Source organism: Saccharomyces paradoxus, chromosome XI (assembly GCF_002079055.1).
Source record: "Saccharomyces paradoxus chromosome XI, complete sequence".
In the NCBI taxonomy this organism is placed as follows: Eukaryota; Fungi; Ascomycota; class Saccharomycetes; order Saccharomycetales; family Saccharomycetaceae; genus Saccharomyces; species Saccharomyces paradoxus.
The window spans coordinates 207,716-220,332 of record NC_047497.1 but is presented as its reverse complement, the minus strand read 5'-3'; the positions used below and the strand labels follow the sequence as shown (position 1 = coordinate 220,332).

Here is a 12,617-nt window from a genome sequence, read left to right as displayed (position 1 = left end):
GATCTTGTTTTCCTGTAGCGCGGCTTTGCTGAGAAGAAAGTCGCGAGTAACGAAAAAACAATTACGTTACATTATGAAGCCAATTGAAAACTCAATGAGTAAGAATTGATATACTAAATATACCCTCTACATATGAACGAATTAAGATCCGTTCAACCACCTTTGGAGAACTAGGACATCAAGGGCCAGTAATTCTATGTACGGACTGTTGGTTCCTCTGTTCCTAAAATGTTTTTGAATTTTAAGAATTTCACAATGGAATTGATGACGGGTTTCAAGAAGACGTCGGCGGTTTGGTCATAGTCGTCCTTGTTATCAGTATACTTTTCTATGTATAATCTTATTGTTGCACCAGAACTGCCTGTGCCGGATAATCTCAGGACAAATTTAGCCCCATTTGATAACTTTACGAACAGGCCTTGCTTTTCAGAGATGGAACCGTCCAAGTCTCTATACGAAAAATCACCACAATCGATGACAGTTAAAGACTCATCACCTGGGAAGCGAGAGCCACAAACTTCCGGCTTTGATACAAATTCATTCAAAAGAGCCACAACTTTTTCAGCCTGCTCACATTCGATATGTTCATAATCGTATCTTGTGAAGAAGGTACGGCCATATTCGTTCCAGAATTCGTCCTGGATGGTTTTGATCGAAGCTTCATTCTCAGGATTACGCTTATGGTAAATAGCCAAAATATTTAACCAAGCAACAATGGCCCATAGACCATCCTTTTCTCTAATATGATTAGAACCTGTACCAAAGGATTCTTCACCACATATTGATAACTTTTTAGCATCAAATAAGGCGCAGAAAAATTTCCAACCGGTTGGGACTTCGTAACACTTCAACCCCTTCTTAGCTGCAACACGATCAATGGCTGAGGATGTAGGAAATGAGCGTGCTAGCCCGTAGATACCTTGTTTGGCGAAGTATGGAATTTCTGGCGCATATTCGGCAATAATAGCAACAGAATCACCTGGTGAAACGAATGCAGGACCATAACCGTAGATCATATTCCTGTCACCATCACCATCGGAGGCTGCTCCAAAAGCAATCTTCTCGCGGTTAACTCTGTCAACAAGAGTACGAGCATAGGTTAGATTTGGATCGGGATGCAAACCGCCAAAATCAGGTAGAGGGTGCCAATTTTGGAGAACTTCTTCTGCTGGGAGACCAAATTCATCAACGAATATGGCCTTACCATATGGTCCTGTAATACCATTCAAGGAGTCAAACAACAACTTCCATCCCTTGGCTTCGCGCTGTTCCGTTAAGAAACTTTTGATTAAGCCAAAATCAAAAATTTCCTTCAAAAATTGAACGTATGCCTTGGCTGGATCAATGATGTCCACTAGTAATGGTCCGTATTTTTGGTTTATACCAAGCTTGTTCAAATTCAATTTGGGGAAGTCCTTTATAATTTTATAGTGACTTAAGTTCTTGGACGCCTCCCAGATGGCGTTAGTGACACTCTCTGGAGCTGGACCACCATTAGGTAGATTGTACTTGATACCTAAATCATTTTCTGGACCGCCCGGATTATGAGAGGCGGTTAAAATGATGCCACCGCCGTTACACTTGTCTTCATATGTTCTTATTATATGGGAAGCAGCTGGTGTTGATAGTAAACCGCCTTGACCAATGACTAACTTTCTGACACCGTTGGCAGCACCTATAGCGGCAATCTTGTTCATGATAACATCATTATAGAAACGACCGTCCCCACCAACCACTAAAGTGACCCCTTTTGAACCGTTCGGAATAGATTGCATCGTCGCTTGAATGAAGTTCTCAGTGTAATGAGGCTCATCCATGAAAACCTTGGTCTTCTTACGTAAACCTGAAGTACCCGGTTTTTGGTCCTTGTAAGCAACTGTTGGTACAATATCTATTAGAAATGACATCTTCTATTCAACTGAGTCGGTTGGTTACGAATTTTGTAATATTGAATCGAAAGTGGACGAGAGAGAGAGAATGTTTATAGATAGACCAAAAATCGATGTGATGCGGCCCTTTTCCTTTTCTTGCATCCTGTAATATAAGACGCGAAATATTAGTAAAAAAGATAAAATTCTAAAATAGCAGAGAATGTCAGTGTCGGGGCATCTTTTCCATTTTTACACGCATAGCATACAGAGAAAGGTTGATACTGAACACTTCTATCTCGTATCATGGACTGAGAGCCACCATGATGTCATTTTTGGATATTTTTTTTTTTATTTGAAATATGTTAATAGCGGCTGACATCCTGGACCATAAAATATGCGAGACCAGAAATTCTTGAGCCAGTGATATATCTTCTGAATAAGCTATTGGCTATATATGTTATCGAGAGAAATGCCCACACTTACAGTAGTGAGTCATACTTTACAAAAAGAAACAAAAAAAGCCCTGTAGGGGGCTCGAACCCCTAACCTTATGATTAAGAGTCATACGCGCTACCGATTGCGCCAACAAGGCTCTTAAATGTGATATGTGTCATGGTTGAAACTGGATAACCTACGTTGATAGTAACAACTATGTCGCAGATGAAATGCTAACGATTACTTAAAAGGGTAATTGCCAATTACATCTGAAACGACCGAAGACACATTGTCTCAAACAGTATTAAACCAACATATATAAATGCTAGCACTTAGGATACTACAATCCAAGATGAGATATATATAGAAATAGAAGAACAAGTTTAAGTTTAGATTTGAAGTTCCTTTAACACTTGGATAAGCAAGTTCGCTACGTGACAATATGGTTGTATCTCACGATGGCATACGCAATTCGTAGCAAAGCTACAAATATAGCAACGCGTAACTAAAATGCGTTTGTAATAAATCAATGAGTAATACAGAAACTAGTATCATATTAGTAATTCCATTCCAGGACATGAAACGTGCTTAAATGTGAGAATTATATGTGAATAATTAAATAATTGTTGGGATTCCATTGTTGCTAAAGGCTATAATATTAGGTATACGGCATATACTAAAAGCTCTTCTCGAGGATCTTGCCATCCACAAAAAGGAATCGATAATTCTGCGTAATAAAATTAATACTTCTTCTTACATTTCTATATTGTCATTCATTGTCCTATTACATTATCTATTCTTGCGTCTCAGCTTTTACTAAATTCGTCGACTGTTTTTCAATCTTTATGTCAACTTCTTACACCGCATGTGACAATATACTGGTAACATGAATACTAGTCAATAGATGATATTAGAATTTCATTCCAACAAAATGAAGTATCTGAAATGTATAAATACCTAAACAATTAGTTTAGATCTGAGATCCTACACTTCCACCCTTTAGTTGGATTCAGATCTTATATAGATTATATAAGACAAGTAACATTCTGTGAATCCAGCTGATAATAAGTCTTGACGGCAAGTAACTTTCCTAAGACCGTATATTGGGGTTACCAAGACACCCTGGTATTACTCGAGCACGTAATACAATAGATATACGAATCTATAAGAAAACACACATCAATGAAAATATGACTGATGATATTGCAGAGTTTAAGAACAATAGAATGTTGCGATCATCGGATTAAGGACCAACCTATCGTCTTTTGACTAGTAGTCATGTCATTAGTATAATATCATATACAGCTATTTTCGAAAAGAACTTTCACTGAATTCTATATACTTCATAATAATGCCTTTACCAAAACGGAATCCAAATAATTACCCCATAATCTCATTATATTTCAGCAATAGTTCTTTGCGGTTTTATTTCACGCATGATATTTTTCTGGAAACACAAATAATACTATCAATCTCTTATACTGATGATTGATGAATACCCGACGCTTGTTCCAACAAGAGGTTCGTATTTAGTCGGTCGAAAGCTAGGCGTCGAGAGCTCTGTGGAAAATCAAGAGAAAGTTTAGTATTTTCATAAAAAGAAAGCGAATAATATTTACAGATATAACCTTCTGTTGGGTGGTTGATTAATCTCTGAATGAAAAATAACTAGTCCTGATTCTCGCAGATTCCGCTATGATTCAATGGGCATGTGCGAGTCAAGTTAATTTTTCGGGTGTTAATGCTGGGAAAAAGAAAAGTAAAAAGTGTCATTGACAAAAAACCTCGAGAGATTTGCATGTTATTTAACGATTTGTTTTCAAGAATGGGCTGCCTCAAATTGTCAACAGCTTTTTTCAATAATGTTACTCAGAGCAGTCCCAGGATATTTTGCTGCATATCCAAATGAAGGTTTTCAAGGTTTGGACTCTACCAAGTACGATCATTTACAATTGATTAACCATAAAGATTGGGAGGAATTATATTATGCTATGCCTAGGAATACTAAAACTCACCATTATAAGCTGTTAATCTTGGCTAGACATGGTCAAGGATACCACAACGCTGCCATACTAAGGTATGGTATGGAGAAATGGGATGCATATTGGTCATTGCTTTCGGGCGATGAACACGGAGAGTGGCTTGACTCTAAACTGACGCCTCTAGGCAAAGATCAAGTTAGAAGAACGGGGTCCAATGTTCTGTTACCGGTGACAAAGCAGCTAGGTATGCTACCTCATGTTTTTTTCAGTTCTCCAATGAGAAGATGTCTCGAAACATTCATTGAATCCTGGACACCAGTTTTGGCCGAGATGCAAAAGGTACCAACCGGAACTAAAATTTCCACACGCATTATAGAGGGTTTAAGAGAGACCCTGGGCTCTCACACTTGTGACAAAAGAGTGCCTCACTCAATAACAGTTGACGAATACCAAGATTTCCGCACAGAATCAGGCCACACTGTACATTGGCAATATGTACCAGATTACCCAGAAGAAGATGATTTGTGGCTAGTTGATCACAGAGAAACGTGTGCGGAATTAGACAAGCGTACACAGGATGGGCTATCCGAGCTATTTAACCAACTGTCAAGCGAAGAAAAATTCGTCTCTCTTACTTGCCATTCGGGCGTCATTCAAAGTGTCTTAAGGAATTTACAGCATCCTCCAGTTTACAACTTGGATACAGGTAAAGTCGTCGCTGTCGTCGTGGAAGTGCCAGTCAACACGGCCGGTCAAGGTAGGCTTTAAATTGTCCCACGACCTATTCAGAACTTCGAAATAGATGGATAGTTTACATAACTTTTTATAGACAGTAGAGCGGAGGCGGAAAGGAATTTTTTTGAATGATTTTTGTTAGGCCCTTTGAAACATGGTGGTACATTTCGTTTTGACTCATCGCTTTTTTCAAGTTAGGTAGGAATATACGTTCGAGCAAAAATATAAAAAAATGCACTTATGGAGTTGTATAAATTTGCGGTACCTGATTAAATGATGCAAAAGGTTCTTATCACCGTTATTCTTGTATTGTTTCCGCGCTATGCTCAGTCGTCTCTTTTATACTATGTTAACCGATGCCACGGAAAATATAAGCCTAGAAATAATGAGCCTCCTTTATACACCTTCGTTCAAGAAAATATGACCACTATATTGAAACAGATTTCGATGATTTCTCTTATTCACGCGATAGGTAAATCAATCTACGACTTGACGCAGCTATCATACAGTAGTAAGGCACCAAATAAATCGCCTGTTTAGCTGGATAATAAAAATAAACTGATTCATTTGCATTTATAGAATAAATCTCGGAAACAGCTTTACCGAAAAAGGAAACCGTTTGCTGTGACAAGTAAATAGAGAATAATCTGTTATAAAGGGTTGAACCAACCTAGAATCAATTGACCGTGGGCAGATTGATACTCAGTCCATACATAAAACAAGAATTCGCTAATCACACATTTAAATCAGAAAACAAAGAAACACTCATCACTGTCAATGGCTGTCATAAAAAGGGGAGCACGCAGAAAGGACGTTAAGGAGCCTAAGAAAAGATCTGCAAAAATCAAAAAGGCTACGTTTGATGCAAATAAAAAAAAAGAAGTAGGTGTTTCTGATTTGACACTGTTGTCAAAAATATCTGATGAATCTATTAATGAAAATTTGAAAAAAAGGTTTAAGAATGGGATTATTTACACCTATATTGGCCATGTGTTAATTAGTGTAAATCCATTCCGCGATTTGGGAATATATACAAATGCTGTTTTGGGGTCATATAAAGGAAAGAATAGACTTGAAGTTCCACCACATGTGTTTGCTATCGCAGAATCTATGTATTACAATCTTAAATCTTACAATGAAAACCAGTGTGTTATTATTTCTGGTGAGTCCGGTGCTGGTAAGACGGAAGCAGCCAAACGTATTATGCAATATATTGCAGCTGCATCTAATAGCCATTCTGAATCGATCGGGAAGATTAAAGATATGGTTCTCGCTACTAATCCGCTTCTTGAATCATTTGGCTGTGCTAAAACTCTGCGGAACAATAACTCTTCGAGGCACGGCAAATATCTAGAAATTAAATTCAACTCTCAATTTGAACCTTGCGCAGGTAATATCACAAATTACTTGCTAGAGAAACAAAGAGTTGTTAGTCAAATTAAAAACGAAAGAAACTTTCATATTTTTTACCAATTCACTAAAGGTGCCTCAGATACGTACAGACAGATGCTCGGTGTACAAATGCCTGAACAATATATATACACTGCTGCAGCTGGTTGTACTACTGCGGACACAATCGATGACATAAAAGATTTTCAAGGAACGTTAGAGGCTATGAGAACGATTGGTTTGGCCCAAGAAGAACAAGACCAAATTTTCAGAATGCTGGCGGCAATCCTGTGGATTGGTAACATTTCCTTCATAGAAAATGAAGAGGGAAATGCTCAGATAAGAGATACTTCAGTGACTGATTTTGTTGCTTATTTATTGCAGGTTGATGCTTCGTTACTGATGAAGTGTTTAGTGGAAAGAATCATGCAGACCAGTCACGGAATGAAGAGGGGCTCAGTTTATCATGTACCTTTGAATCCAGTCCAAGCGACAGCAGTGAGAGATGCTCTTGCCAAAGCAATATATAATAATTTATTCGACTGGATTGTTGATAGGGTTAACGTATCCTTACAGGCTTTCCCTGGTGCTGATAAATCAATTGGGATTTTAGACATTTACGGCTTTGAAATTTTTGAACATAACTCTTTTGAGCAAATATGTATCAATTATGTTAATGAAAAGCTTCAACAAATTTTTATTCAATTGACTCTGAAAGCTGAACAAGAGACTTATGAAAGAGAAAAAATCAAATGGACCCCCATCAAGTACTTTGACAATAAGGTTGTATGTGATTTAATCGAAGCGAAAAGGCCACCGGGTATTTTTGCTGCAATGAATGATTCTATTGCAACTGCTCATGCAGATTCTAATGCCGCTGATCAGGCGTTTGCTCAACGACTTAACTTATTTAATTCAAATCCATACTTTGAGTTAAGAGCTAACAAATTTGTTATTAAACATTACGCCGGAGATGTCACCTATGACATCAATGGTATAACCGATAAAAATAAGGACCAACTCCAAAAGGACCTAATTGAATTAATCGGCACAACTACAAATACATTTCTTTCCACAATTTTTCCCGATGATGTTGATAAAGATTCAAAGAGACGGCCTCCAACTGCAGGTGATAAAATAATTAAAAGTGCAAATGAACTAGTGGAAACTCTGTCAAAAGCTGAGCCTTCCTATATTAGAACAATCAAGCCTAATCAAACTAAATCACCAGATGACTATGATGATCACCAAGTGCTACATCAAGTAAAATATTTGGGTTTGCAAGAAAATGTCCGCATCAGAAGGGCTGGTTTTGCTTACAGACAATCTTTTGAAAAATTTGTCGAAAGATTTTATTTATTGTCTCCTGATTGTTCATATGCTGGTGATTACACCTGGGAAGGGGATACTCTTGAGGCGGTCAAACTTATCTTAAGAGATGCCATGATACCGGAAAAGGAATTTCAACTTGGAGTAACGAGTGTATTCATTAAAACTCCGGAATCTCTGTTTGCTCTGGAAGATATGCGTGATAAATACTGGTACAATATGGCTGCTAGAATCCAGAGAGCATGGAGAAGGTTTCTTCAAAGACGTATTGACGCTGCGATAAAAATTCAGCGTATTATTAGAGAGAAAAAGGGTGGAAACAAGTACGTAAAGCTTCGTGATTACGGCGCCAAACTTTTGGGGGGTAAAAAAGAGAGAAGATCTATGTCTTTACTTGGATACAGGGCCTTTATGGGCGATTACCTATCCTGCAATGAGTCTAAAACAAAAGGATCATACATTAGAAGACAGGTAGGAATCAAGGATAAAGTTGTTTTTTCAATAAAGGGGGAATGTTTGCACTCAAAATTTGGCAGATCAGCTCAAAGATTGAAAAAAGTGTTCATCTTAACGAAGAAGACATTTTATATTATTGGACAAACACGGGAACAAAACGCTATGAAATATACACAGGATTATAAAATTGATCTGGGTAAAATTAAACAAGTGTGCTTAACAAACCTCCAAGATGATTGGATGGGCGTTATCCTTCTCAATAGTGCGCAACCTGATCCACTCATTAATACACCTTTCAAGACGGAATTAGTGACACGTATGAAAAAGTTAAATGATAAGATAATAATAAAGATCGGCCCCACAATTGAATATCACAAACAACCAAACAAGTTGCACGCTGTTCGCTCAAAAATTAGCGATTCAGCACCGAAATATGGTGATATATACAAGTCGAGCACAATATATGTGCGTCGTGGGCACCCTGCTAACTCTAAATCGAACAAAAAACCTAAGAATCCTGGTGGATTGAGCGGCAAACCTATCAAAAGTAAGAAAAGTAAACACAAGTCTACTCACAAACATACGCACAGCCATAGAACTCACAGGGTTACTGCAAAAAAACAACCGCTCCCTTCACAAAAACCTACCAATCAGTTATCTTTAGCAGCTACAGCTGCACAGGCAGCATACAATCCTAAGCCAGATAAGACTGTACCAAGAAAAGCATCTGCAAACCCTGGTACAAAACCAAGCTCAAAATACAACTCAAAATCCTTATCCAAGGAAAACACCATATTGAAAAAGGCCTCCTCAAGCCATAAATCCTCATCTGCTAAAGAAAACCAGGTATCAATGCCACCTTCAAAAAGGGTTAATGAAAATAAGGAGCCATTGAAGGCAACAACCGCAGACATACCAACTCCACCACCTCCTCCTCCCATGGGCCAACCTGAAGATCCAAAATTCGAAGCTGCATACGACTTCCCAGGTTCTGGATCATCTTCGGAGCTACCATTAAAAAAGGGCGACATTGTATTTATAAGCAGAGATGAACCTAGTGGTTGGTCTTTAGCGAAACTTCTCGATGGAAGCAAAGAAGGTTGGGTTCCCACTGCTTACATGACTCCTTATAAAGAGACAAGACGCACGGTATCTATAACAGCAACGGCGGCTGTGGATAACGCCACAAATCAAAAAGCGAGCCAGATCAACAATACCATTTCAAGCGCACAAGAAAATGTGCAATTAGAAAGCACAACAGCTGAATCTACTAGTAATAACCAAACTAAGCTCATGGGGTCATTCAGTGATGGTTTAGCTTCTGCATTAGCAGCAAGGGCAAACAAAATGCGGGCCGAAAGTGCTGAGGATGATGATGACAATGGCGATGGTGACGACGATGATGACTGGTAATTTATATAAATATATAGGTGATTATCCCTCTTTTTATAGAATGGTCCTCCATGCCTGCCTCTCAACATAGTAATGTGCATTACATTTATCCTTAAACAAATCTTCGCGGAAGGTTGAAGGCCCTTTTCTCTTTGTTTTTCGTTTTTTGTTTGTAACTTCCCGTTTGAAAAATTCCCATTTCAATGCAGGACATCGTTCACAACAAGCTCTCTAGATTTGACAATAAAATCCTCACTTCTCTGAAGACATTCTTTCTTGGAAGGAGAGAGTACAGTAAACCTTATTAGTTTCCTTTTTGCATAATACTAAACGCTTAAAAATGAGTGCTGATAAAGATATTAAGGTCACTCCTGGAACCAGTGAATTAGTTGAACAGATATTAGCCTTGCTCTCCCGGTATCTCTCATCTTATATTCACGTCCTGAACAAGTTCATTAGCCATTTGCGAAGGGTAGCTACGCTACGATTCGAAAGAACTACTTTGATCAAATTTGTCAAGAAATTAAGATTCTACAATGATTGTGTATTAAGCTATAACGCATCAGAGTTCATCAATGAAGGTAAGGACGGATTAGATCCAAATGCGGACTCGCTTGATAAAGTGATTTTACCAATAGCCTCAATGTTCGTTAAATGCGTCGAAACATTCGACTTACTGAACTATTATCTAACGCAATCATTACAAAAGGAAATTTTATCCAAGACTTTGAATGAGGACCTAACACTAACAGCAGAATCCATATTGGCTATTGACGACAGCTACAATCATTTCGTGAAGTTTTCTCAATGGATGATTGAGTCCTTGCGTATAGGTAGCAACCTCTTAGATTTAGAAGTTGTCCAATTCGCCATCAAATGTGCTGATGAGGACGGTACAAATATCGGAGAAACTGATAACATCTTTCTGCAGGAGATCCTTCCTGTCAATTCTGAAGAAGAATTTCAGACCTTGTCAGCTGCGTGGCACTCTATTTTAGATGGAAAGCTGAGTGCCTTAGACGAAGAATTCGACGTCGTCGCTACCAAGTGGCATGACAAGTTTGGTAAGTTGAAGAATTGAGGTCTTCGTTTTTTTAGCTTAGAAAAAAAAGATAGATACCAGCAGTTAATAAAACATATATATACATGTGAATAGTTCCGTCACGTAGCACAGAAAGTAGGCTTCTCAAATATTGGTGATCGGCTCTTATTCTATGTCCTCATTTCAGCATTTCAAACCGCGCTCTTTTTTGCTACTTTTTGATACAATGGGTATGGAAAAGAAAAAGGCAGGTATGTCAAGGGAAAAATATATGGGGAAGAATAGCCCAAAATAAAGCCTCTTCTGATATGTGGGGGCGGCAATTTAGGTCAACAATGATTTTTCAAATTTATATTTTTATTCTTTTTGAAGCCTTGAGTCAAGTCGATCTATATTCTTACGACTTTGTTGTAAAAGAGTATTGTGCTTGTTTGGTCGGTAACTGATTACTTCGGCAAAAGATGGATGGTATAAACGGAAGGCAAACTTTTCCTCGAATAAACCGTTTGTTGGGGTACGTTGGAAATCCCCAAAATAGTCTGACAATCCTTCATATAGCGGGAACAAATGGTAAGGAGACGGTATCTACATTTTTAACATCTATATTGCAACATCCGGAACCACAGCGGCAAAGAATCTTGGTTGGTAGGTATACTACATCTTTCTTGCTAAATGCTAAGGAGGAGGATATTAGCATTAACAATGAGGCCATTTCCTTAACAGAGTATTCTAGAATCGAGAGGGAACTTATAGAGGTGGATAGGTCTTTAAATTTACAGTGTAACAACCTCGAACTGCTGACAAGTGTGGCTTTGGTATATTTTGCTGAGAAAAGTTGCCAATGGTGTATAATAGAAACTGGGTCAACTGGGAGACAGGACCCTGCAAATATAATTGCAGGTCAAAATAGGATTTGTTGTGCCATTACCAACGTAGGCATAAGCGATGAAGCATTCTTATGCAAGTTTCTGTCTCAAATTACTGGCAATCGCCCAAATAAAGCTATTTGTCTACTAGACGGTTCTAATGACGAATTTGTACGAAATACAATAACCAAACGGTGTCATGACGTCGGATGTCGATTAAAAATCACTGATCCTTCTCTTAATAAGTGTAATGTACGGACAGATTCATGGGGCACGCTTGAAATTCACCACCTGCCATATAATGAAGAAGAGTATCAGATATTTAATTTAAGAGTTGCGATAGCAGTTTTAGACTTTTTGAACAAGGAAGAAAAGATTTCTATTTCGAAGGATCAACTATCCAAAGGTTTAATATCCGTAGATTGGCCAAGAAGTTTACATCGATTAGATTACTGCTATGAATCTAGTAGTGGGAAGAAAATTGCGTTGCTACTGGACAACGCAAATAATGCGAAGGCAGCTCGAAATTTAGCCTGCCATTTAAGGGCCAAATACGGCGGTACGCCATTAACGTTTGTCATTGCTATAACAACTGGGAAGAAGGTGCCACCCTTGCTTGACCCGCTGATACGTCCGCAAGATCATGTTATCGTGACTAGATTTGGGTCAGTGGCTGGAATGCCATGGATTCAATCTTTAGAACCAGTAAATCTTTTCGCGTTCATCAAACACCGGTATACGAGAAATGTTGACATGCAGCCGGATCTTCAGAGTGTCTGGACGTTCCTTGAAACAACTGGGTTAAAGACAGTGGTTCCTGTTATTGTGTGCGGATCACTGTATATCTGTAAAGAGTTATTGCGCCTACACAACTGTCACTTGCCAGTATAATTTCAGATGTGATTATATCGAACAATCCAAACAGCTCATATTGATAGAGAGCCGGTCTGCTAAAGGTACCTGGAAACAAATAAACTTTGCCACATTTTATAACGGCTTGGGTTCTTTAAACTATAGCATCGCATTTTACTTCTCAAAAAAATTATTAGTGGTCTACTCACTATGTATAAAGTTTCTTTCAACCAAATTTTGGTAGTTTTATATTTCGTGTAGAAAAAAA

At 38.3% G+C, this 12,617-nt stretch overlaps 5 protein-coding genes and 1 non-coding gene across 6 annotated transcripts; 4 read left to right on the top strand and 2 right to left on the bottom strand.

Moving 5' to 3' along the window:
- Positions 1-194: 194 nt before the first annotated feature.
- On the bottom strand, positions 195-1,907 carry PGM1 (phosphoglucomutase PGM1; the record flags this gene model as incomplete). The annotated part of the gene is made up of 1 exon (XM_033911613.1): positions 195-1,907. The coding sequence occupies one exon, from the start codon at positions 1,905-1,907 to the stop codon at positions 195-197; it is 1,713 nt and encodes a 570-aa protein (XP_033767504.1).
- Positions 1,908-2,390: 483 nt separating this feature from the next.
- SPAR_Ktrna6K lies at positions 2,391-2,463 on the bottom strand. Its single transcript has one exon. It is a non-coding gene; the product is annotated as a tRNA-Lys (tRNA).
- Positions 2,464-4,168: 1,705 nt separating this feature from the next.
- Positions 4,169-5,056, top strand: PMU1 (putative phosphomutase; the record flags this gene model as incomplete). Its single annotated transcript, XM_033911612.1, has 1 exon — positions 4,169-5,056. One exon carries the CDS (start codon positions 4,169-4,171, stop codon positions 5,054-5,056), a length of 888 nt encoding a protein of 295 aa, XP_033767503.1.
- Positions 5,057-5,800: 744 nt separating this feature from the next.
- Positions 5,801-9,610, top strand: MYO3 (myosin 3; the record flags this gene model as incomplete). Its single annotated transcript, XM_033911611.1, has 1 exon — positions 5,801-9,610. The coding sequence occupies one exon, from the start codon at positions 5,801-5,803 to the stop codon at positions 9,608-9,610; it is 3,810 nt and encodes a 1,269-aa protein (XP_033767502.1).
- A 319-nt stretch (positions 9,611-9,929) lies between these two features.
- On the top strand, positions 9,930-10,670 carry SHE2 (She2p; the record flags this gene model as incomplete). Its single annotated transcript, XM_033911610.1, has 1 exon — positions 9,930-10,670. One exon carries the CDS (start codon positions 9,930-9,932, stop codon positions 10,668-10,670), a length of 741 nt encoding a protein of 246 aa, XP_033767501.1.
- A 422-nt stretch (positions 10,671-11,092) lies between these two features.
- RMA1 (putative tetrahydrofolate synthase) lies at positions 11,093-12,388 on the top strand (the record flags this gene model as incomplete). Its single annotated transcript, XM_033911609.1, has 1 exon — positions 11,093-12,388. One exon carries the CDS (start codon positions 11,093-11,095, stop codon positions 12,386-12,388), a length of 1,296 nt encoding a protein of 431 aa, XP_033767500.1.
- Between the last annotated feature and the right edge of the window lie 229 nt (positions 12,389-12,617).